The sequence below is a fragment of the Watersipora subatra genome, chromosome 1 (genome assembly GCF_963576615.1).
Source record: "Watersipora subatra chromosome 1, tzWatSuba1.1, whole genome shotgun sequence".
NCBI classification, from domain to species: Eukaryota; Metazoa; Bryozoa; class Gymnolaemata; order Cheilostomatida; family Watersiporidae; genus Watersipora; species Watersipora subatra.
In genome coordinates this window covers 46,215,272-46,242,827 of record NC_088708.1, presented here as the reverse complement: position 1 = coordinate 46,242,827, position 27,556 = coordinate 46,215,272, and the positions used below count along the sequence as shown (strand labels likewise).

Sequence of the window (27,556 nt, the reverse complement as noted above, 5' to 3'; positions counted from 1 at the left end):
AGCAACATAAAGACTTGTTTAGATATTTGGTGAAAATCTACACAATTATCAGTTTAACAGTTTGATCTGTTGGCATTTTGAGACACCATCAAGTTTTATGTTTGTCAAGCTCTGGGCCAAAAAGTTTGGCCATGCCAAATATTTTTATTACAATCATACGACAGGCATTAGCTGAACATGCCAATGTTCATATTCAAGCTCTGTGAACTTGACTTTATTAAAAGCTGTTTGAGATGTAAATTTTTATGCGAGTTCATTTGATGTTACCATTAAGAGCTTGATCAATCAGTAGTTTGTCATTCTAGACATTACCTTATCAGTCACAGATCGTCTATCAGCCAATTCAGAAGAATCTCAGGCTACTAAAGTAAATCATTCTAAACATTACCTTATCAGTCACAGATCGCCTATCAGCCAATTCAGAAGAATCCCAGGCTACTAAAGTAAATTGTATTCTCTCCAGCCAAATAATTGTGAACTATAATGTAAAAACTAGTAGAATGCACTGATGAGAAAAATAACTGATCATGAATAGAATGCTTCTTCAATCCGAAATGACAAAGCAATCGATCTTGTTCTTTAACTGGTCTGTTAGCCTCATAAAAAGACAATAATTTGCAGATAATTTGAGCGCTAATTAGTAACAACCCAGAGTATAATAAGAGTGCTTGGATGTTGGAAACCTCTGACCTGACATGCTGAGACAATGGCCGTCAAATCATATCTATACCATTTCAAAATTGGTGACCCTCCTTTACCCTAACCCTTAACCCATCTCTGAAAAAACTATAAAATAGTTTTTTCAGAGATGTTGTCTTTCAATACCAAATTACTGTAAATTTGGCTTTTTAATCGGGTACCATATTTGACATAATTATTTGTAGTATTGTTTGTAGTACATGTTGGTAGCATAGTTTGTAGCCTCTTGACATATTTGTAGTATTAAAACTTCTGTAATCATATGTTCCGAGACATAATGAAAATATGCTAAACTGTTATGGTATGATTCATCTTGTATGGCTATTAAACAGTGTGCCATCAAAAATAGTTTTTATTGGAAAAACAGGTTTAAACATGATCAATGAAAAACTCAAACATACTTATTAACACCCTAAATATCTATGAAAACTATTGAAAAAATGAAGGAATGCCTTTAAATAGAGTGCAATGAATGATCTACTAGTTAAAACTGGCAACAAATACATGAACAGAAAATCTACTGGTGCAGCACAGCACGTTTTAAATTTAATGGTATATACAAACTGTGATTGCCTAAAGATAAGCGCAGGTAAAAATCCATCACAACACACAGACTCGTAATCTATATTGAGCAGAGAGCTGTAACCAATGGCTCCGAGAGTGATTTGATATGATTCGATACGAGTAAAAGAAGCAACTAGAATAGCGAGAACAAATATTTATCTAACCAAATGAGACTGATGGCCAATTGCAATGCAATGGGCTTACTAACAGAAAGTAAAAGAACACAGCAGATAAACTATAAGAAAGTCCAATAAATAACGCTGTTGCAAATTTAAAAAAGAAATGTAATACGAGTTTTTTTAATGTCCGACAGCTGTAATTATATGAGATGTTCGTCAACAAATTTAAATAGCATGCAACCTAATGTCAACGACTCATGTGTCTAAACTATTGATTAGAAGTTGTATTTCCTTGAAGGTATTCTCAAGTTTTCCTTTTTGAAAGTGTTTGCCTTCCATTAACCGACGAATTTCTTGCATTTGCTTGTAGATAGTCATACAGCGTCTGTGCCTGGAGACAAACGGACACAACATGAGAAGAAATTTCTGTCATCGGATTTTACATGTTACTTAACAACAGCTCCACCATTCTAGCAAAAGCTTACTTGGGTAACTCATGAATGTGATTGGCTAAAAGACACATCTCATCAACATGAGCTCAGATCTGTTGAGCTGCCTTTGACACCAGAAAAGTTCAAAGCTTCAACCTGAATTTGGATCCACACTTAACATAATTGAACAGATTTTACAGTCCTAGTCTCTGCGTTAGGAGAGTCACCTACCTTTCTTCACCGGTGATATCCACACCGAGTCTAGAGGGTGGAGACAAATTTTGACGAATCAGAGGCGAGTATGTCTTAAGTATAACCTTGAGAGATAGTCCAGCGACAAGAATGTGACTAAAAGAGAATGGCTCAACTTACAATATTTCTATTCACATACTAGCTGTACTAACCGGCGTTGCCCGGGTAATAAAACAGTCTTTGGGCAGAAAATTTATTTGTACTTAACATATAACAACATTTGCCTTTCTAACTTTTAAACTACATATCATGAGAAAAGTTTTTTGTGTAGTTGAAATAAAATTAAGAGAGATAATTGAAACAATTGTAAAGGTTTGCAAACTTTGTCAAACAACTGTAGCTTTCAAACTTTATAATTTGTAAGAAGTGTTTCGTTGAAATAAAGAGAAAAAATAAAAATATAAAGGTGTTTAAATGTAAATGTGAAATCATTATCAAGTAACGGCTAAATATAATCTCTTTTACTATGACTACAATGAAAAGTTTACGATTTTAGTTCATTTCAGTGTCAGCATGCAAAAATTCGCATGCCAATTTTCGCATGCGAAAATAGGCATGCGACGTTGGCTATAGACGTACATAGAGTGGTATAAAAACCCATAGTAACTATCTAATGCAATCACTTCCTAGTCAAAATCATCACCATTGAAAAATAGTACCAAAATAATATGTTAACCTTTGTAACTATAGGTACCTACAATGGCTTTAGTGCATTTTGCTGCTACGATCTGCAAAATAATATAACATTACAATGTACTACGTGGAGAGTTCTTACCTCCGAGACAGACGTGTAACATAAACGCTGAATCTAACTTAAATCAATTAAGTTTACTAAACACATGCTTAAAAAAGTTTCAATATGTATTTTAGTAAACTTGAAACTTTTCACTAAAATTTTATCATTTATTCATTTTCGCATCCATTTTCACTATAACGGAGACAGCTGAACTCGCCATGGCGAGTAACGTATATCTCTTAATAACGTATATAATCAGTACACAAATCACCAAATTTTAATTTCGAGAGAAATTATTGTTTTATGTGGTAAAAGAATTTGCCCTAACGAAAAAATACCGAAAAAGCACCGTGTTTCCCAGAGTTACGAAAAATATTTAATAACAGGGGCATTGTAACGCGTGAGCGCAATGCTAAAGTAATACGTCATTTAGCCTATTGCGTATGATAGTGCCCTTGATCAATATGCCTTGTATAGCTCAGTGGTAGAGTGCATGGATTGAAGACTTGCAGTTGCAATATCCATGAGTTCAAACCAATCATAATGCAGAATTGTAATTTCCAAGATTTTAATATCTCTAACTGGACTTACACAAACTTTGAGAAATATAATTATAGATTCAAATAAAGACAACAAAAAAACTGGAAATGATTTGAGAATATTATCAACCAATCAGAAACCAACAAAGGGGTGAGAAGGTTATAGTGGAATAAAGCCACAGTGCATGGCAGCTAAATGAAAAGCACACATCCATCTAACAAGCTTTACATTACATATATGAGTGGCAAATCTTCTGGTTGCAGGAAATAAACTTATTAGGAGCGAATGAGTGAATTGTTACCGAATCTAAAGGTTATTATAGCAACAAAAATAAGCTGAGTGGTAAAGACTGCACTCACAACACAGTAGGTAACAGCACAGTACCTTTCATGCTTGCTAACAACAAGGTTCTTAATGTGCGCAAGCAAAATGGCCGCCACATCCAGACTCCAAAGCTGTCTGGAATTGACAATCAATAAATAAGAAAGACATGCGGCAGATAGATGTACAACTTACTCTTCAAATCTACTAGTGAGCAATTTATATACAGGAAGTAGTAACAGGTCTATCACCTCTAAACTCCAATACGTGCTGCAAAAGACAACCGAACCGTTATAACATTCTTAATTTGCAATGAACACGTAGAGATCATGCAGGCCTTAAATCCTCAGTAAGCTTTGTAACACTGAGTGGAAGGACATCACATCAAGCCACATTCACAATATCAGAGGTAGCAGAACAAGTCTTCAGCTGCACCATAAACCGTTTTTAGCAAGGTTGAAGCATTTTGTAGAGCAACAAGAATAATTTTTAACAGTTGGCAAAACGCAACAGAAAAAAAAAGAAACTTGAACAGCTAAAATAATTGATTTCACAAAGGAATTTTGTTTAAAAAAATTTAAATGCTTATACTGGTATTCTGCAGAAAATGGTTTTAATGCAAGTGGTTATATCATAAATCGATACCTATAGTTGGGTGGAAACCAATCTTAATACAATAAACGATGACAAGGACATCTTATGACGCGACACAAAATACTTGTAGTTGGCACCAGCCTAGAAGTTCACAAACTTACGGTTTATCATTGAGAACACTGAGTACATCAACTATCACAGAATTGTCCTGCATTTGAACCGCTGACTCCAGGGCTGTCTGTAATTTCGAAAATAGTCAATATAAACTATGTCGCGTGTATATGTATAAATATGTCGCTTGTTGAATATTACGAGACACATAATTGCGTAATTGTTAAAACTACTTCCTATGTTGACAAATTTTCTGTAGAAGTGATCGTAAGGTTTGACCTGAAACATTTGCTGTAAAGGTTTTTGAAAGATAAAATGAATCAACAACAAGTGCAGCCTATTCTTATGGAAAAATTTACTTCAACACAAGCTGGTTTTGACACGCAAAAAAATCATTGGAATGGAGTAACTTTGGATGTTAGAGTTTTGTAGCAATATTTATAGGAAATCTCTGCGTATGTTATGTCTTGTAAACTTGTAAAACTAGCAAAGCTTTTGAAATCATTGATTAAAGAAAAACCAAAAACTTGTTGTTTCTCAGCTCTTATAAAAATTGAGCAGAAAGATCAGCATTTGACTTCATATCTAAACCGACCCAGTAAAAGTGTCACTGTCAATACGTGCGTTAAACCCTTTGAGCAAAGCAGGCACTCCTGTTTAAGAAAGCTTTCAAAGAGCCAAATATTGTTTTAATTTTGTTCCTCGAGTCTCCCTGAGAATTGAGGAACATTGAGCATGGGAGCTCGGCGAGGAACATAATATACCCACCCTAACATTGCCAGATGACCACATGGCTCTAACCAACTGCAGGTTCTTATTTCTAGCAGAAAGACTCGCACTCATTGAGCTGTGTCCCTTGGATATCATTCCGAGGGCATCGTAGTCCCCCAGCACCACAGGTTGGTGAGGCTACAAAACCAGATGTACTATCATACACCGTATGACATCAGTATGACATCTAGTATTTGGCATTGGTAAGAGCATTTGTGTATTTGATGGAAACCTTAATAGATAAATATTAGTAATAATTCAATAAATGCTGAAATAGCAAACTGATACTACAGATGTCAATACAACTGCACAGCCTTTTAAAGTAATAGAATGAACATTTTAAATCATTGGCATTTGCTCTACTACATGAAAAACATTTTAACAAAAGAAGACAACTACATGAAGAAGTCCGTAATCTGCCTTTCACAGAACAAACAAAAACTAAAAGCATTTCACTAACTTAACATCTAATAAATCGCCATGGCATCAAACTCAATGAAAGATTGGATTCACCTAAATATCCTACATAGAACTTTGGAGTTGTCTGAGCTGTAAAAAATGTAGCATAATTTAGCTCTTTGCTATCGTACTGAACCTGGTTTCCAATACATAATAAAATAAGGAATGAGATAATTAACAATTAGGCAGATATGCATAGGAGAGTATCATGTTGATTCCAACGTAAGCTTTAATTTTTTTAAAGGTTGACTTGCAACAAAATTCCCATTACAGTTATTTGGTATCAAAAGATTCACCATGTCTTACTCTGCTGTGTTGTATGTGCAAAATATGCGAAAATGTAATTACAAGCTCTTAAAAGCTAAAGAACGAAAAGCGCCGTAGATTGGAATCAGTTTATTTCTCTGACGTAGTGATTACATTTGGTTATTGTTTTGTCACGTGATGTTCTCATATGAATTGAAAGGCCAATAAAAGGCACAATATAAAACTTCTCGTAGCACTAGTTTATGATAAACACTTTGGGTTTTACCGAAGACCCCGTATCAAATATAGATGCTCGCTACTTTATAGTTTTGTTTCGGCTTGGTCTAATCGTCTAGTCGTAATCTGATCATGTGACCCATACTTCACGAATAAGTTCTGCAGCATTTTTCGATTATCACAGGTGACCAACAGGCTGGTCATGTTCATCAGACAATAATATATACTCCTTCCAGCTAAGGTTTAAAAATTAAACGAATTTTTACGGTAGGTTTTGAGATATCAGTGCTGAAAGTGACAGCATTACAATGACGATAAAATAGACGCGTAAGATTGATAGACATGGTTTTATTGAATGCGTGAAGTATATTTGTGAAAATATTTCGACGAATGAGGTTGTGTGAAAGTGTAAACAGAAGCCATCTTGTACAACTACGTCCCATTTGAGCCGTTTGGAAAGAGATTCTAATCTACGACAGTCTCGTGATGGCGGCGATTAACTGTTCGTTTTTTAGCTTTTAAGAGCTTGTAATCACATTTCCACATATTTTGCGCCTACAACACAGCAGAGTAAGACATGGTGAATCTTTTGATACCAAATAACTGTAATGTGAATTTTGTTGCAAGTCAACCTTTAAATATTATTATTGATATCAATGCCATGAGCATTACACCAGATAGTCTAGAGTCTAGACAAAGCTTAGATATCTTTTTGTGTGTTTTGGAAGGGTCACTTCTATACATACAAACTACAGCCAAACATGGATGACCCAAACTTCACGGGACCGAGCGAAAGTGTTTGAGTTATCAGAGCATTCAAGTTATCAGTCAGCACTGTCACAAGTGCATGTATTTATCAGTAGATATATGTACATATACAAACTATACATAAATTAAAAGCATAGATTGCTTGTTGCAAGGGCCTTTCATATGAAGTTTTAAAAATTTCTTATCAGAAAGTATAGATATTTTTTTATCACTTGAGATTTGTTTGTTGTTATAGGTGATATGACTGCCAGGACGTTTTCAGATTTAAATTGGTAAAACTTGATCGCGGTTAAAACGCTCAGAAAAAAAACATATTTTTCTCATGAGCGCTTTAACCAAGATCAATTTTGCCGATTTTACTTTAAGTTTATCCGAAGGTTTCCACGCTTTCCTTTGCTTTCGAGAGACCATCGGAAAGTGGATGTTTGGTAAAATTAGACCTTCTGAAAACCTTTAAAAAAGTCGAAAATATTCTGCCGATGGTGGTAATAATGACGCCTAAAAACTACTAAAATTACTAAAAACTACTAAAAGTCGATGTTTACCTATATGTGAATAAAGTGATATTCTAAAGTGATAACAACCGTCTCGGTAGCCGTTGGGAAAAAAAACTGTTCGAGTTAATGATGCTCAGTTCGAGTTATCTAAAGCAATTTATCATTGTATGGGAATGGACCAAACAAATTCGTTGAGTTAACAATGTGCGTTCGAGCTATCCGAGGGCGAGTTATCCATGTTTGACTGTATTTCAAAAACAACAGTCTCTGGAGCATAACCTGCCAACATACCTGTTCAAGTTTCAAACCATCTTGGCATCTGTAACCAGTGCTTGTTTGTTAACAAACAACTAAATATGATAACTTTTCAAACTGAGAACTAAATGTTCAGAGTAACATTTTCACAAGCCATTACTTACAGGCATAAAATCCTTTGGATCTAAAGCAGGCTGATTGGACGGAGGGTATTGAGAAGTAGGAGCATTAGATTGATTGGATGGAGCAGGTGCTCTATTTGCTCCTCTATATGTTTCACCACCTGATTGTCTGACGGATTCGGAAGGCGCTCTCTGCCCTCTATTATTTGTGTCACTAACTGGCGAGTGGGAAGGTGGCTGAAAAGGTGATGCCGACTGCAGGTCACCTGCCAGTTTATTCACGTCTACAAGCAGTTAGTTAGGATGAGTGAAGACTGCCAAAAAAGCAGATAGATGCGCTGTATAAGCTAGGATAAGACTAGAGTGCTCTTGCTATAAAGGACAAGAACAAACAAAATAAGATAAACTAAGAGAACAGACAGCCACCAGGATACATACCGTCATCCTGAGGAGCAGGAAATGGCAGAATTTTGCGTGGAGGTGACTGAGCTGAAACAAACAAAAGAGACTGAAGGAATTACGCAGTTTGTGATCATTTCAACTTCAACTAATCCAACAGATACGTGGCTGAAATGCAGTGAAATGGATAGATGAACAGAGGTTGGTGAGACAAGCAGTCATCTTCTCTCACCAACTTTAGTGCTGCCTTTAAATATCTCCGCATATTCAGTCGGATCTTTAACATCGGCTGTGGATGTCGCGTCCTCCCCTGGATCCTCAGGTGGTCCAGGCTCCTCGGGTTCTTCCGCAGGCTTCCTGCAAAATGACTTAGCTGAGGAATAGGGCCTGACAGGTTACATATTGCTGCACCACAGAAGTATGAAAACAACAACCGAATTTAATTGATCTGTAGAATGTCTCAGTTGAGTGGCACCATGTCACTGGAAAGAACTCTAAAAATAAATTTCTCGCATACTTACCATTCAGTGCTCTGGTAAACATCTGTATTTTACAGACAAACTAAACCTTGTTGATGTGTAGAACGGAATGTGAGTAGGTTAAAATCATTAACAGTGAGCATGCAATACTGTGTTTGAGCAATTTGCCATGTTCCAACCACTATATCATAGGGTTGGCACTGATGAGCAACATAAATGACGCTAATACCAAAGTAATTAGTGCAGGACTCGCATGCAATACCACAATGCATTGCTGCTATGCGCATCAGCAACATTTAAAACTGCAAAATAAGTATTAGCGAGAGATTGGCAGTGAAAATAATATGTGTTTTAGGCTTTGGTTAGAGACAGTAAAAGAATGAAATTGGAAGGCCCATCCAGTTACTTTTCGTAGGGTGAGTAGAAGAGAGAGACAGAGGAAGCAGCGCAACAAGTAGAACTTAAGGTCTAAGGCTAAGTTGTGCGCTGCCGCCATTGTGAGTGTAGCGAGCCTCAACTTACGGCATGCTGATCAGCTCTACAGCTCCGCTTGATGTTTTCTCTAAGCGTTTGGGTCTGTTGACAGTAGATCTGTTGCGTCGCCTTACAGCATGAACATTACTAGTTGGTGAGGTAATAGTCTGAGACCTTTGCAAAAATTGGTTAGAACTGCGAGTGAGCCTAGGACGCACCCGCTCACCATTACGATCACTCGGCATAGCAAGCATTGAATTGACACGACGAAGATCCGACTTTTTTCCCGGTCTGACAGCAGCTCGGGTGTCATCACCGCGCGATGAGTGACTACGACGCTTTCTTAAAAGGTCAGGACTAGCGGATTGATTGCTAAGCGTAGGACTGTTAGAGCGAGATCCAAGGATGTCCCTGAGAGTGTCAGAGGGGGAGCTAGGTACACTGCCCATGCCATCAATATAAACCTTGTGAGCTACTTGCCTGCTGATATGTCGAGGGACTGATGCTACACCAGGTCTTTGGTCGCTAAATCATAAGATATGAAGAGATAGAGAAATATCACACACATCTAGGTAGCTACAAACATAACTTCGACTCTGAGAGGGCAGAGCGAGAGTCACACTGCAAAGACACACCAAAGCGGAAGAGCGGCAAAAACTAACCAACAGATGGGTGCTATAATAGGTTATATTACTCACGGAATTTGTTGCATTGTAGAGGTTGTAGGCGGACGCTCGTGGTTGAAGTTTCTTCGACCGCTCGCAGAAAGTGGAGGGATAGGGGTACCAGGAACCTCCCCAATCGGGGCAACTCTCTGCAACCACCAGTGTACAAGTCTACCTATACTCGAGACTTACAGAACATTTGGATGCACACACATTATAGTACATTTCTTAGAATTGCAACCTACCAATAACAAAATCAACTTTGACTTGATTGATATGACTATATTTAAATTTATTTTAATATCGCACTGAGCTTTGTACTTGTTTAGCTCAGCAAATGGGTGCGTAATTCTTTTTATGGTTTCATCGTTGGTCCTTGCTGCCACAGGCCTATTTGCCTGACCAATAGCAGTCCAGAGTAGGCCTACTGGTTGGGAAAGTGGTGATGTGACGCTAATCTCTTGGTTTCAAATTTGATGACACAACATAAGTCTGATAGAATTCTACCTCAATGCACGGTACTGTTGTAACGGAGTATTGAGTGAATAAATAGAGGCACGGGTCAGTATTTAATTTTTTTAACATACTGTTAACCTTTTCGAACTATGCAATTACAAGAATAATTTGATTTACTTTGTTAGTTATTTTGTGATTTACCGACTTGATTGTTCCAGTTAATTGTGTTAGAACTAAGGCTAAATAGAAAATTCTAATTGCAGCCGTTTGCAACCGGCATGGCTCTAAGCTGTAAAAGAGTCTTGCAGTTTGTTTAAAACTACACACATTAAAAAAGAAAATATCCATTGCTCAAATAATGCTATCGTACTAACCATGAGTAATAGCAAACATGAATGGTAACAATGTAAAGATACACAATACATTGACGCAAAGTGAAATTGTAAGAGTTTTGCATTTTAAATCCAACATTCATTGCAGTAAATAAAAAAGTGAGTGAATAAAGAGATTAAAGGTGAGAATAGGGCAGAGATGTATGTACTCACCGTAAGGTCAAGGACAAAGGTAGACACTGTGGTTTGGTTTATGGAGGCACCAATCTGCAGTCAGAAAATAAAATGGTCTGCATATATAGCTAAACAAATATATTGGGGCTATAGGATATTGGGCCTGCGATATTCTTTAGGAATGCGACAATTATCGACAAGTGTCTCTTAGTGAACATAATAATGTTGTCCTCTTCGTTCTTTGGTAAAACTAGAAACTTTTGTAACTATCAGTTAGAAATATATTGCTTACTGTCATGATTATGTAAAGCCTAATTCACTCTAGATACCAATTTAACCCAGTGGAATTTAGGTAACTGTCTATGCTTTCGAGAAGTTATGTTCACATACATGCATACATGTTCTTTACAGTGGCCTAGTACCAATAAAGATGCGGATGTAGCAACAGGTTAATGTAGGCAGAGATAATCACAACAACTTGTCATGCAGAGCTATCCACATTTTTTACAACCAGAATGGGCACTTGTGATGCAAAGATGGTCGGTGTGGTTTTATGGTGAAACGCAGAGTATTATTGAACAGTAGTACTTAATATAACCAACTATGACACTTAACGACGAAGAAAGTTTATGATTCATGAAAACCGCGAACTGATGATTTGAATGTTATTGATTCATTCAAAAAATTAATATACAGTAGATGCTTCTACAACGTAAATAATCCATTCCAGGAACGTTTACGTTATGGGAAATTTACGCTATAAGAACAATAAAATACATGTAAATTGCCTAATCCGTTCCAAGATCTTTCCAAACTCAACCCTTTGTCCATGCAAAAGGAAAAACTTGACTCGACTGTTTTAATTTGTGGGCTGAACCGTAACTGCAGCACTATTGGTTTGCATCGACAACCTTTCTGCTTTTTAAAAACAATCTCACTGGTTTTATAGACCACGATTGCGATAATTTTACAACAAGTGGATGGGGACTACACATTTTCGACGTTCATTTACAATGATTTTCTTATTTTTTCTACACAGCAAATTCTATTCTGCAAAATAATAAGACTGATAAGACTAATAAGACTGATAAGACTAATAAGACTGATAAGACTAATAAGACTGCAAAGACTAATAACAAATATTTTGAACACTTACAATAAGGCGAAACAAAAAAATATTTTTATTATAAAAAGTGGTTCTACCTGGCCGTCGTCTATTTGCATCCAGGGGGTCAAGGTTAGAATATAAGATAACTTTCGACGATACTCCAACTCATCACATTCAGATTGGTAGACCGACGCTGTAACACCTGAACCAATCGATCGCCTTTGTATTTATGAACAATTGCGCAGCTATCTTATTCTTCTTTTTGTCGACACAGTTAATGATCTATTACGAGAAACTAGAATGTCGCGAAAGTTATACATAACGCTATACGCACGGCGGTTTTTCTTCCACGCAAGTACGGCGAGATAAACTAACATTAAAATCTGAATTTGAAAACTCACCCAACTTGACATTTTTCGTTATATGGAATTTTTTACGTAGTAGGAAGCAAAAACTTCACATTAATTTTTACATTATCTGGAATTTACATTATAGGAGGTATATGTTATAGGAGCGTCTACTGTATATTTATGTAATCTAGTCACTAATAATATAATTTTATAGAAAATTTTTCATTGATCATTATCATAAAGTTGTCAGTTTTCATGGGTTCATGAAGATCAAAGAAATGGTTTTTGAGCTATGACTAAAATAGTGAACGTAAAACATACTGACAATTTTTTTTCGAAATAAATTCGCCCACAGGGAGGGAAACTTTAAAGAACAAGTTGCCCACTAAAGAGTTATGGACATCTAAAGCTAGGTACAATGAGTTTTCAGACAAATGCGTATCACAGCACTGAGGGATACAAATGCGTATCACAGCACTGAGGGAGACGAATGCGTATCACAGCACTGAGGGATACAAATGCATAGCACTGAGGGATACGAAACTGGTGGCATTAAACTTGCAGCCGTAGCGCAAAATTTAAGAAAACTTTAACACAAATTGCTCACAGGATTTAAACAGAAGTTTTTTGAAAAAGGGTTATCGATACAATATTAAGATTCTACACAAGATAAAACAACCAACCAGCTGAGTCTGCGCGACAGCCATGTCTGCTACCTTCCCCCACGACATGTTGACGGAATCAAAGCAGCGTGAGGGTTCCCAGCCGTACACCTTGAGCAGTTCAGTAGAACCTCCGAATATACATGCTCCATCAGGATGAAATACAACTGATCTGGAAATATGATCATAGCTTGGTGTAGAACTGTATGTACATGTATAGCATGTATAGTTAACTACAGTCAAACTCGGATAACTCACCCTCGGATAGCTCGAACACATGGTTAACTCGAACGGATTTGTTTGGTCCGTTCCCACGCAACGATAAATTGCTTTAAATAACTTGACCTTAACATCATTAACTCGAACAGATTTTTGCCTAACAGCTACCAAGACGATTGTTATCGCTTTAGAATATCACTTTATTCCAAGCCATAGAGACAAATATCAACTTTTAGTAGTTTTTAGGCGTCGTTATTACCACCATTGGCTAAATATTTTTGTTAACGACTTTTGTAAAGGTTTGCAAAAAATCAAATTTTACCAAACATCTGCTTTGCGATGGCCCTTCGCAAACAAGAAAAAACGAGGTCACCTTAGGATAAACTTAAAGTAAAATTGGCAAAATTGATCTTGGTTAGAATGATCAGGAGAAAAAGATGTCTTTTTCTGAGCGTTTTAACCGCGATCAAGTTTTGCTAATTTTAACCTGAGAACGCCCTGGCAGTCACATCACCTAGAACAACAAACAAATCTCAAATGATAGAAAAATATCTATACTTTCTGATAAAATTTTTTAGAACTTCACACGAGAGGCCCTTTAACTTGCAACAAGCAATATATGCTTTTGATTTATATATACATTAGTTTGTAAATGTACATGTATCTACTGATAAATACATGCACTTGTGACAGTGCTCTTGAGCTTGAACGCTCTGGTAATTCGAAAACTTTTGCTCGGTCCCGTGAAATTTGAGTTATCCGAGTTTCACTGTATATAGTAATTCGATCACATCTCAGTTATCTGCTCGTTGCTTAACAAGAGCAGATAAGTTCAATAAATCAACACAAATGAGTACCGTAAAACCTCTATTTAAATGCCATGGCGTTCAATTAGAGGTTTTACAGTAAATGGAAGAAACAGTCAGAAATATTGTTTGTGGTATGTCTATATGCAATATTTTGGCTTAAAATTTGAGAGTTAATTTTCAAGGATGACTCACAAAATCACAACAGTATTACATGTTTACATAGCGTACATCTTGTTTGGTTGACTATACCTTATCAACATTATGTTCTATTGAATGAACAGTGATGTTTTGTTTAATTTTCGGAAGCATAATTGTTGCTTAAAAAATGAACCTAATATACTACGGTTTGAAGGCATAAATTTTCTGACCGTGATAATGCCCCGTTTTAACAAGTCTTGTACATGGTTGACGTTTTTACTTGTTGCACGAGGAATGAAAGGAAGTGAATTAATAACAATACAACTATATCAATGGCCTTTGGAACTGTGCATTGTCAAAACACCTCACTATAGTTACAGAGACCCACATCACCCCATCATGCTTCTGATGAGAAGCAAAAACTAACTCAGACTAGTGTCGCTCTAGTAAAGTTTAAACAAAACATAGAGTGCTATTTGAATGGTACATAAACCAAACACGCAGTGCAGAATAGAGACTAGGTAGAAAGTGGGGCAGAGGAACTGAACACTGATGAGACTAGGTAAAAAGTGGGGCAGAGGAACTGAACACTGATGGGACTAGGTAAAAAGTAGGGCGGAGGAACTGAACACTGATGGGACTAGGTAAAAAGTAGGGCGGAGGAACTGAACACTGATGGGACTAGGTAAAAAGTAGGGCGGAGGAACTGAACACTGATGGGACTAGGTAAAAAGTAGGGCAGAGGAACTGAACACTGATGACTCACACTGATGACTCACCGAATAGCATTGTTATCATAGTCTGTACAGTCAACGCACTGAAACTTTTCTAACTCCCAGAAGCGTATCGACCTGCAACACAAGCCACAAGACTATCTTAAAAGTAGACAGTAACAGAATATTTATTCCTGATGCTAAGCTGTATTGCTAAGACTTGGTGAAGATAGAGAGCTCGACAGCCCACATGTGCTGCCACTCTACTAAATGCTGCCTCACTTTCCAAATATAGAATGATGAAACAAAGTTTCCAGTGTAAGTGTGGAGATACGTTGGAGCTACATTTAGCTAGATAGAGCTACATTAGCTAGATAGAGCTACATTTAGCTAGATAGAGCTACATTTAGTTAGATACAATTACATTTAGCTAGATAAAGCTACATTTAGCTAGATAAAGCTACATTTAGCTAGATAGAGCTACTTTTAACTAGATAAAGCTAGTTATGCTCTGAATTCTTATCTAATAAATGTAGACTGGCCGATTATGCTGACAACATGGTTAAGACTGCTCGTGCCACAGTGAAGGCACACCAACCGATAACTCAAACCATTAGAAATATTCAAAAGATAACATATATCTGAGCTCCTTGAAAACATTTTTAATAATCCTATAATATAATATATTAATATCAAAGTTAGCTTTAATAGCATATTTGCAATCAGAGGCGGTTTGGGGGTGGTAAACTAGCCCCAACCAGGGTTGGAAAAAATCATGATTTTTATATTGGTTTTTTTAATTTAAATTGGATCTTTTTGAAAACACCAATTACCAGCTTTTTTCATAACCGTTAACATAATGTTATTTTATTTTGTTGAAAAGTGCCACATGAAACATTAGCAACATAACAAAACAACTTTGCATCACTTTAATTTATTAAAAGTTGTTTCAATTTTAATTATGACCAAGTTGTGCAGTTCATATTCACAGTAGACCCTCTATAAGTCCCATTTTTTGAGGATCAGCCTTTGAGATGGGAAAGTTCTGAAGAAAATATATCAAACATGATATTTTAGGATGATTTTAATCATTTAATTTTAATCAGCCAACTCTGGCCCCAACACAAGGTAGAATAGCGAGTATATGATACCGGAAAAACAATGCTATGACACTGAACCGCCTAACAATTAAACAATAGTAGTTAAGTACAGCAAACCAAATCAACTACAAATTATTACAAACCGATCACTGCTGCCGGAAGCAAGGAGATACTCGCTCGGGTGAAACTCCATGCTGTTGACTGGCCCAGCGTGCTGCTTCAAGTCGACAAGAAGCTTACCCGCTGCCAAATCCCAGATCTTGATGGTCGAGTCTTCACTCGCCGAGGCCACCCAACGGCCATCTGGAGAGAACCTTAGGCAGTTGACTCCATTACTGTGACCCTGGATAATTGGTTAATAGGAGAAGCTATACTTACATAATTGCCATGACTCTGCTATCTATATTTGTCTATAGAAGGTAGAGGCTGAGCTTTATTATTGGTTCAAGGCCAGCAGGCTTCATGGAAAATGGAATGTGCTAGCTTCCTAGCTAGGCACTCAGCAATTTTAGGAAAGAGACAGTGGCAATACCACAGTGTAGTATACAACCAGGTGTGATAGCTTAAGGTTTTTAGCAATTCGTAGAAGGAGAGCACAACTCTCTTGACACCGTCATTGCGTCGTCCATAGAGACCTTTTGTATACCATATGCTTTTGTGAGCCCAAAAATATCAGCCAATCGAATGGCTGACTGAGAGTTTTTCCAAGTGATGACAAATGTGAACAAAACTGTAAAACTTGAGCTAAAATTCAGTGAACACAGCATTTTTATTTAAGACTCAACTCTCAATTTCCTGTTAGCATAGTTCATTCAATGATTATATACAATATCTGAACACCAATAAGAAACAAAAAGCAGAGTGAAATATTTCAACACAATAAATGACCATAGTGATCCAACGGACAAACCAACGCCCTAACAGATTTATCTTTGCTGTAATTTGAACAGACTTTAACACCGCACTGATGAGGTGACAAAAACAGCTGACCAGTTCAATGTGCCTAATATGTAACTGAATGTCATGCGTGGGAGAAAATAAAAAACCCATAGAAAAGGTCCTTGATAAAGCATTACATAGCAGTAGTAATCATCCATTGCATCTGGAACAGCGGGTGACTGCCGAGCAGGTACATGTATAATAAGACAAAGGAAGGCTAGAAAACCTGGTTGGCCTACCTTGTATGTGAATATGCAGCCCTTCCTGCGAATGTCCCACAGCTAAAACATGCAGAAATATTTATTGCATGGGATAAGTGAGGCATGCCTACAGGTGGTATGATTACATAAAACTTGGTAACAATTTGAGAGAGATGTGAATAATAACAGTCAGAGATACAGGACAAACATTGAAACTGACTAGAAACAGAGGGAGATAGAGAAAGGGATGAGAGGTTAAACACATTCTCAGACATGTTTCACTAAGGAAAAGAGATGGGCTATGAATTGAGTGACTTATTACAGACAGATACTTTTCTACTACTGTATATCTCAGCATTACTAGGTGAAGGATTAATATAAAACTATATTAAAAGAAATTAATATTCGATAAATTCACTGTATTACTTATCTATATATTATTAGCGTACAAAACAATATAGAAGTACTGTACATGTATGTATTATGAGTAGATTGTGGCTATACTAGAACTGATCTGCTAATCATATGATATTTTCCACATATTTTTTTAATCTTTGAAAGCTTTCAGATAAAGCAAATATCTCCTTAGTATTATATTATTAGCATAACAATAATGTATTAACAACGAAAAATCCTCTTCATAGTGAATTTGAACTCACGACACTCAAATTACAAGTCTACTAACAAGCACACGTAACCATAAAGCTAAGCCATTCACACCCATCACTCTTACCATATACTGTATATCCTTTTCACGATTGCACACACTAAACATGCATTTTTTTAAATGGTGCACCCTCGGGTTACGATGAGCATGTTATACGATTTTTTTCGCCTTACCAAGTGGAACACGATGTTTTTCGTCTTTGCCATACGAAGACGAAAGTTTTTTTGACTTTTTCCGCCATATCAAATCAACAAAACAATTCTACTGAAATTTGGTGGTTGGTGCGCTGATTACAACGAGATGAAGATGCTGATATGCTATTTGCCAAAATCCCTCTCACAATGCCTGAAAGAGATACGATGCTAGCTCGCTCTTTATCTCAGTTCAGCGTTATACCCCGTTATTTGTTTTAAGTTACAGTGAAAAAGAATGGCGCTGAACAGATAGGTGATCAAATTTTAGCTGATGACAAAGTATCCGATATCTCATTTGTACTAGTATCGAAAGGTACCTGTATCATCGTATTCAAAGTTTTGATGGATATCTTCTGCTGGAACAGTAACCTTTTTCTCAAACACACGCGCTTCTATGCAAGAATTCTTATTATTAATTCAACCTACTCAGGATTTTTATTTTGTTTTCTCAGTTCGTATTAATTGTATCATTATCAAATCATCTTTTATTGCAATCGTAGCAAAACAGACTTAATTTAGCTATTACTTGCTAATTATTTTACATTTAAACACTTTTATAGTTGTTTTATTTTGTTTCTTAATTTATTTGACCTGCACAAAACACTTTTTTCATGATGTGAAGTTTGAAAGTTAGAATGGTGACTGCTGTGAAAGAAAAATAATTTTTTGTGCAAACACTTTTATTACCCGGACAACGCCGAACATTAATCTAGTATCTTAGTATAGTTGTAATAAAATACTAAATATAGCACTACAGAATATAGCACTACAGAATATAGCACTACAAAATATAGCACTTCAAAATATAGCACTACAGAATATAGCACTACAGAATATAGCACTACAGAATATAGCACTACAGAATATAGCACTACAGAATATAGCACTATAGAACATAGCACTATAGAATATAGCAGTATAGAATATAGCACTATAGAATATAGCACTATAGAATATAGCACTATAGAATATAGCACTATAGAATATAGCACTATAGAATATAGCACTATATAATATAGCACTATATAATATAGCACTATAGAATATAGCACTATAGAGTATAGCACTATAGAATATAGCACTATAGAATATAGCACTAAATGTCTAATATACATGAACAAGAACCAAGAAGTTTTACATGTATTTTAGAATTGTTTCCTGAGTTTGTTTGATTTTGTTGTAGAACTTTGAGCATTAATGGCAGGACTGGCTTTTAAAATCAACTCAAATTTGACGCAACCACATCTTTAATGCAGGAATCGGCAGGTGATGAAACGTACAGCCTACCTTAACGTTGGTGTCTAAGGAACCACTGGCCACAAAGTCGCCATAAGGATGAAAATCAAGACACCGAATGTTGGCTTTATGTCCGGTAAGTGTTCTGATTACTACAACATATGAGTAGAGGTTACAAGGTACTGACTACTACAACATGAGTAGAGGTTATAAGGTACTGACTACTATAACATATGAGTAGAGCTTACAAGGTATTGATTACTATAACATATGAGTAGAGGTTACAAGGTACTGACTACTATAAAATATGAGTAGAGGTTACAAGGTACTGACTACTATAACATATGAATAGAGGTTACAAGGTACTGACTACTACAACATATGAGCAGAGGTTACAAGGAACGGAGCGCTAGCAGAGGCTACAAAGAACACTGTAGAGTCAACAACAGTAAATCCATCAGTTCCACTACAAAGATCTCAACAAAAATCCCTTGCTTTAGGTGTATAACTGCACAAAATGGCAAACCTTTAGAGTTACGATCAGTTAGCTGTAAGTGTCCTGGTAATAGCTTTGGTCAAATTACGACATGCCTGGCTGAATAAACCTTCCCTGTCAAAGTTGAGGCAAACAAAACTCACCACGAAATTAAGGGAGAAGAAACATACTACCAACCTTAATACAAAGACTTGGTACACAGAAAATGTGACAATCAAAACTACCGCCTATCAAAACTAAACCCTGCAGTGGTTATAGCTGCCCTTCTAGTGGAAATACGCAAGCAAAGCCAGCCCATCCCATCGTATTAACAGATAGATCAATAATCAGCTGACATACAGAGAGTTAAGCCATACATAGCTGGATGGAAAAGGAATTCCGTTAATATGGTGATAGTGTTTCAAAGCACCTTCACTGAACAATACAGACATATTCTATGCTCATGGATATTCTATGCTCATGGATATTCTATGCTCATGGATATTCTATGCTCATGGATATTCTATGCTTATGGATATTCTATGCTCATGGATATTCTATGCTCATGGATATTTTATGCTCATGGATATTCTATGCTCATGGATATTCTATGCTCATGGATATTCTATGATCATGGATATTCTATGCTCATGGATATTCTATGCTCATGGATATTCTATGCTCATGGATATTCTATGCTCATGGATATTCTATGCTCATGAATATTCTATGCTCATGGATGCTTGCAACTGAATCAGTTATCACGGACTGGTGCCAGGCAGTGGGTGGATATACCAAACATGAAATAACGATACAATTCTGTTTCCATGATCACAAATCCCCAAATACTATTATCCAGACAGCCTGTGGTTTTTGTGTCACACTGACTAGCCTGTTCATAAGAATGTCGTTGCATGTGAAGTTGTCTACACTACATAATATTATTTAATGTAGTATAGTTTCTACAGACTGAGCGTTGCACTTTGGTTCCATATTATACATGCATACATACAATTACACAAGCACGCACATAAATATATATACACAGATATATATGTATATATAGCCTAGGTTTTTATGATTGCCATTTTCATGGGCAAAGTCAAATTTACGTGCTTAAATCACAATCAAATCCTACATTCTCTCAGGCTAAACATCTCTCATATTCAAAAGAATATTTACATATATTCAAATGATCCTCAGCATTCTCATAAATAAACAGATCTATATTCAATAACACTAAGCATCATGACAACTAACACACAACTCCTGTACAGTCTATTGACATCTAGAGAACGGTTTCGAAAGTATAACAGGTGCTAACAGGTGCTTGTAAAGCGGGTTGCGTTAAGACGGCAAGGATAAGAAAGAAGCTAGGCATCCGCTAGGATAATAAAGGCTAACAAAGAGTGCCGAGAGCTTCAACACGCATAGAAAGCATGAAGAAACAGCTAACTCTATTTCATGCATGTCAGTTACATGACAGATGAGTAGTGATCAGAGGAGATAGACTTTAGAATTGTAAAGTCTTCAACAATTAGCTCTTTCCGGAATCATCCATCACAAGAGAGTTTGAATACGAATTATTGTAACAGTGAGCCAATATTGAGCTGAATGCGCTCTGCATATCAATTCATTTTATTCTCAAGTTTCAATGCAAATGTCAGGTATCAATGAGACGGATTCATAGACTATTTGAATGCTACGCCCTCACATATGGTTAATTCAATAAGGAAAAAATCATATCTGGATGTTAATGCGATTTGCATATAGTGAAAGAGTTTATCGCTGTCTGCGCATGACACCAGTATGCACACGCGAGAAAATCTTGGGACCTGAGCCGTGCTACAGCAGTTAGCAGTAGTACAGACGCTCTGCAGGGGTTTGATAAGACAGCTGAGAAAGATAATAGATTGAGTAATAGACTGTCTGTACTAATAACTAACAACAACCTCCTGCTCTCTCTAACAACCTCCTCGACTGTCCAAAAAACTGCTGCTCCCTCTCTAACAACCTCCTAATTTGTCTAAGAACCTGCTGCTCTCTCTTCATAAAACTATTGCTCTCCCTAAACACCTCCTTCTCTAGGAACACCTCCTGCACTCCCTAACAACCTCCTGCTCTTCCTAACAACCTCCTACTCTCTCTCTAACAACCTCCTGCTCTTCCTAACAACCTCCTACTCTCTCTCTAACAACCTCCTGCTCTCTCTAACAACCTCCTGCCCTCTCTAACAACCTCCTGCTCTCTCTAACAACCTCCTGCTCTCTCTAATAACCTCCTGCTCTCTCTAACAACCTCCTGCTCTCTCTAACAACCTCCTGCTCTCTCTCTAACAACTCTTGATTTCTATAGACCTATTCTCTCTCTAATGACGTAACATTCTCTCTAATGATCTCATCTATTTAACACCCTCTAGCTCTCACTAATAATGTATTATTTTCTCAAACAATCTTCTGCTCTATCTGTTAATTTCCATTTTTCTAAAAATCAACAGCCTTTTGTTAATAAACTAATACTCGCTAATTTTACTACTCTCGATAATAATGTAATACCTTCTATAATAATGTACTACTCTCGATAATAATGTAATACTTTCTATAATAATGTACTACTCTCGATAATAATGTAATACTTTCTATAATAATGTACTACTCTCGATAACAATGTAATACTTTCTATAATAATGCACTACTCTCTATAATAATGTAATACTCTCTATAATAACGTAATACTCTCTATAATAATGTACTACTCTCTATAGTAACGTACTACTATCTATAATAACGTACTACTCTCTATAATAACGTAATACTATGTATAATAACGTACTACTCTCTATAATAACGTACTACTCTCTATAATAACGTACTACTCTCTATAATAATGTACTACTCTCCATAATAACGTACTACTCTCTATAATAACGTACTACCCTAGGACACTTATATTTCGCTAGTATTTAGTTTCGTGAGTAGCAAACAGAGTAAAATTTCACTGCACCTCAATTTCGCAGCTCTGGTGAGCGCGAAAATATAGTGATGTGAAAATAAATGCAGTGGAACAAACATAACTAGATTCCTCAGGTTCAGTTCACCGCAGGCCTGTATTCACCGGTTGCAAGTTGGGGCGGCTAATGTTAGGCGACTAGTTATGAACACCTGGGGGTGTTGAGGGAGGCGGTGTAAGCCCCCCTATTGGTTTTTCTTATGTAGGGCCTCAGCCGAGCCTCTCGTGTGAAGTTTTAAAACATTTTATCGGAAAGTATGATCAATATTTTTCTATTTTTTGAGATTAGTTTTGTTTTAGGTATGTGACTGACGAGACGTTTTTAAATTAAAATAGGCAAAACTTGACCGCAATTAAAACGCTCAGAAAAAGAGATCTTTTTTTTTGAGCGTTTTAATAAAGATCAATTTTGCCGATTTTATTTTAAGTTCACACGGTGGTTTCCACGCTTTCAATGGGACATGACCACGCGGATGTTTGGTAAAACTTGATATTTTGCAAACCTTTATAAAGGTCGTTAACAAGAATATTTTGCCACTGATGATGATAATAATGATGCCTAAGAACTACTAAAAGTTGATGTTTGTTTCTATGGCTTCGAATAAAGTGATATTCTACAGCAATAAAAACCGTCTCCATAGCCGTTGGGCAAATAACTTTTTGAATAAATGATGTTGAAGTCGAGTTATCTGAAGCAATTTATCATTGCGTGGGAACGGACCAAACAAATCCGTTCGAGTTAACCTTGTGTTTGAGATGAAATGTTACATTTTATCTGAGGGCGAGTTATCCGAGTTTGACTGTACATAGCAGCAGAAAGTTCCTAAAAATTTGGGACGGCTAAGCCGGCCAGCTGCTCCAGGGAATACTGGCCTGGTTCACCGATAAGAAAAAAATTTCAATTTGGGACTAGTTTGTAATTGTGAACCGCAGGTAGAATGGTGTGGGCGAGGTCGATAATGTAATTTGATCGCTTGCTGCCATTTGTTTCTTGGACTATCAATGAACAAAGCTATTTAATTTCGCGGTTTCGCTCGTTCGTTATGATAGTTTAGTTTCGCACATTAAATTTTCGCGAGAAGATGACTCCGCGAAAACGCGAAAGTTAGATGAGGCGAATACTTAAGTGTCCTAGGGTACTCTCTATAATAATGTACTACTCTCTATAATAATGTACTACTCTCTATAATAATGTACTACTCTCTATAATAATGTAATACTCTCTATAATAATGTAATACTCTCTATAATAATGTACTACTCTCTATAATAATGTACTACTCTCTATAATAATGTACTACTCTCTATAATAATGTACTACTTTCTATAATAATGTACTACTCCCTCTGCACTATTCAAATAATTGATATACGCCTCTTCCTTACACACCAAAAGCCTCCTAACAAGATTGTATCTTGCCCTTTCTTCTTCACAATTACATTTCCTTCCATTCATCAACCATTTGTCCTACTAGTCACTACTACACATCAGAGCAGAGTAAAAAAGAATTCCTTATATATTCTAGTCAACTTACTTTTAGCTTGCTCCAAGTCCCAAAGCTTGAGAGCACCAGACATAGAACCTGCAACTACCATCTCTTCGGCATTACCAAACCGCACAGCTTCTACCGGACTCGTATGGCCTGACAAGCTCTGCAAAACAGACATGAATCTGTTGAGGAATCCTGAGAGCCGCGAGATAAAGCAATGAGATTGTAATCGTGAACGTCAGCAAATGCCTGCATTTGTTAACAAACCGCTGCAAATATTTTGTACAAAAATTGTATTCTGTTCTTCCATGATTGTCTTCGGAAAAGAAAGCTACAGACATCAGGTCACAATAGATTTATCTCTACCGCGATGTTTGTGATAACTCTCAGCAAACATTGAACTAGTTTGCCTGAGAAACATAGCAAGGAGAGCTTTAAAAAGTAATCCCTTATCAGCGTCGAGGGTTATCAACCTCCGTGAGAGATGAGGAGCAGAGCTGAACAAACTGAACAGAAATTAGCGAGTTATCCTCATTCATTATAACAGATGCAGATCATTAGCTAAAGGAACTCCAGAATCCAGTCTTTGTGTTTGTTCTCGACAGTTTTGTTCAAAGAAAATATTGATTTGAAAAGCGATAGCTGGACAAAGGATGGGCAATGCATGTGTTACAATAATCTGAGGATTGAAGTCCTTTGCTAATGGCATAGCCATCTACGATGCCCCACCTCTCTACCGAAATTAAAGATGACAATCTTACTGTCAGAGACCAAACCGATCAGTTGCAAATCAAAAAGGTGTAAGACCCTTATGCATAGTCATCCGATCAATGGGGTTGATATAGATATATTTTTCTGTCTCACCATATCGACAGCAGAAAAAGGAAATTCCTCCTACAGAAATCTATACTAAGACATGCGTACTACCGAACACGTATTCCAGCTTACCAAACTTTCACCAATCACCTCACAAAATCTTTGAACATACACGTATTGCCTTATCTCAAACTTGCTCGTTTCTACATTTGTGTCACAGTTTTGAAAATATTGCATTAACTATTGCCAGAATAATTGTATTAATCCTTCAACACATACAAAAACATTGTTCTCTATTTCATGATACCAACGTACTACATCCACCATCGTATGTTTCAGTTTATGAACTTACTGTTGCTACACCCTTCAATTTACTATCTTGACTCCTCCGCAATACTATAAAATTACCAACTTTTAAAACACTTTCGTTCAACTCGCCACATAAATCCTGATTTCTGTTTTCTCATTTCTTTTGGCGTGTAATAAAAAACAGCCTTTTGTTGAGGATCACTAATGCCAATACAAAGTTATATATACAGACAGGACCTACGACATATCAATGTTATGGCTTCGAGACATTTATAGTCGTTAAAGGAAACGATGGGTTTGACAACCAGGACTGAGTATACAATGTGAAGAGAAAAGTATTCGGACCAGATTAGAAAAATGCATGATGCACTCATTTGCTCTTTAGGTTATCATGCCAGTTTTGTCAATGCCTGCTTGCTAGTTTTTATTCATAATCCCAAAAGAATGTGTTTTCAGTGCGAAAACAGTACTGAACGGAAAGTACTACACAAAATAATATTTGTGCAGTGGTCTACATTCCTGCTGACGCAAGCTGTATAACTGATCCATTAGTTTTTGTAGGACAGCGGCTGTTTAGGAAGCATATGATAAAGATCTCAGGCTATTCTAAGATAAAGTGCAGCCATACTGTAGACATTTTGGCTGCAAATGAATTCTTCTAAATTGGCAAGAATGGTAACCCAGGCATTGGCAGCCATGTAAATATAACTGATATAGTTGTCTATTAATGATTCAAGTGTAAGGAAGTGAACAGCTAAAGCAGAAAATGCGAGGCAACTAGTTTACATACCATAATACAATTTGGCTTGCCTATGGTCCACAGGTTCACCTTTCTATCATCTCCACCAGTCACCATAACACGACCAGTTTTGTGGCCCAAAGCCAAGCAATTTACATTGGCACCATGAGCAACAAATTCCTCTGTAATAAAAAGTTCATCCATATATTTGCTAGCAGTTTCTAGCAGCCGGTAACAACACAGACGTGACTAGCTTTGTGCTGTGTTAATCATCACAAAAATTTAATCCAGCTATCATAAATATTGAAACAAATGAAAACTGGTAATAATGCCAAAAAGGATAAACATCAACACCAGGTAGAGTGATACAACATAAGATAAACCTTGAAGAAACAACTTGAATATTTGCCTGCAGACTGTTATGACTGCAATTACAGCTTGGTCTGTGTTTAATTAATTTATGTGCAATTCAAACCATTCAATCCAACATTTGATCTAACAGATAAAGTGAAGCCTGTCTCATATCAAATTAGTATTTTCAAGTGTCTACAGAAATACAAATGGATTGCAACTACTTCAAGTCGTTTTCTATCTTATTATTATTTATTTTTGACATTGGCAATTTTTTTCACTTTTTGTAAAATAATAAATCTATTACAAATATTCGGGTTCCAGTTCAAGACAACTTTCAATGATCCTACATGATTTGTGATACCATCAGACATTTACTACATTAAAGCACTGCTGTTTATAAATAAAATACTTACGGAGCCGCCAAGCTCGCTTGGTTGAAGCTGTCGACATTCTCTGTTTTTGTGTGAGCTCAAGCCATCAACTACGACATAGATATTATAACTGAGGTTACTGTTATACTTGCTGGTTGCATTGAGAACAACATGTCTGATTTGCAACACAATCTATATCGAAATCAACAGTTGGGCAATATAGCAATAGCATAGCTAGTCATTTTCAAGTAGGTTGGCAAGACAGTAACCAGCTAAGGAGAATTGCCCATGACGTATATATCAATATTTTGTCTCTGCCTGTGACTCAATGATGTTACAGCAAAACTAGTCGCGAATGCACTTAAATATAAACATTGGGAACTTTTAAGTGCAATATCTTTCTGTGCAGTAGCACTGAGGCATTGAGGCATTGAGGCATTGAGGTTTGCATTGAGGCTCAAAAGCAAATATCTTAAAATTATACTTTAATTGCTTGTAATGATGATTAGTCATACCGTATTTTGCGAGTATGAAAATTTCCGTATTTTCACCTTGAAAAGTTTGCAAAAACCTAGATTTCTACAGTGACTATTTATTATTTAATAGTATAAATAAAGATATCCAATGTAAATTAATGACAATAATAACTTACTATAGTTTGTATACACAATCAAAAACCTTTGACAATGACATGAATATCGCTACCACGCACAAAATAGTCTATTTTACACTATTGGCTTCGCGATAAATTTCTAGTTGTCTATTGGCTTGTCGCTCAAGAAATGTAACAACAAATGCACGTGCTAGCTCTTGTAACCTAAAACACAGAATAACCACACGCCTGTAGAGTTTTGGCCATGATAGGATTCTTGTTGTTGTGTATAAATCACTATTATGGTTGTCAAATGGGCGGTTCTGAAAAAAACCACGAATATTATTTGACACAGAGTTATTTTAAC

The 27,556-nt window shown here is 36.6% G+C and overlaps 1 protein-coding gene across 5 annotated transcripts; it reads right to left on the bottom strand.

The window, feature by feature from the left end:
- Positions 1 to 1,033: 1,033 nt before the first annotated feature.
- LOC137385939 (katanin p80 WD40 repeat-containing subunit B1-like) lies at positions 1,034 to 27,324 on the bottom strand. Of its 5 annotated transcripts, none has more exons than XM_068072561.1 (20): positions 27,250 to 27,324; positions 26,640 to 26,707; positions 25,924 to 26,054; positions 24,054 to 24,171; positions 19,088 to 19,188; positions 16,979 to 17,020; positions 15,944 to 16,143; positions 14,767 to 14,838; positions 12,843 to 12,993; positions 10,741 to 10,794; positions 9,773 to 9,888; positions 9,123 to 9,599; positions 8,354 to 8,478; positions 8,161 to 8,211; positions 7,765 to 8,006; positions 5,136 to 5,276; positions 4,418 to 4,494; positions 3,858 to 3,932; positions 2,045 to 2,161; positions 1,034 to 1,773 (listed from the first exon to the last, which is right to left on the bottom strand). In XM_068072561.1, exons 2-20 carry the CDS (start codon positions 26,674 to 26,676, stop codon positions 1,638 to 1,640), a joined length of 2,463 nt encoding a protein of 820 aa, XP_067928662.1. In that variant the 5' UTR covers positions 26,677 to 26,707; positions 27,250 to 27,324; the 3' UTR covers positions 1,034 to 1,637. The 5 variants fall into 5 exon arrangements, with proteins under 5 accessions (XP_067928662.1, XP_067928661.1, XP_067928664.1 ...); XM_068072560.1 differs by lacking the exon at positions 3,858 to 3,932 and adding an exon at positions 3,726 to 3,800; XM_068072563.1 differs by lacking the exon at positions 3,858 to 3,932 and adding an exon at positions 3,726 to 3,800 and having other exon boundaries at positions 8,354 to 8,474; positions 9,551 to 9,599.
- Positions 27,325 to 27,556: the final 232 nt, after the last annotated feature.

Excerpts from the sequence above, each read along its gene's own strand:
- LOC137385939 (XM_068072561.1), bottom strand. The coding sequence starts at position 26,676 with ATGTCGACAGCTTCAACCAAGCGAGCTTGGCGGCTCC. Across the intron at positions 12,994-14,766 it reads TATGATAACAATGCTATTCG|ATCAGTTGTATTTCATCCTG; the intron begins GTGAGTCATCAG and ends TCATATTTCCAG. Across the intron at positions 8,007-8,160 it reads TCCTGCTCCTCAGGATGACG|ACGTGAATAAACTGGCAGGT; the intron begins GTATGTATCCTG and ends AACTGCTTGTAG.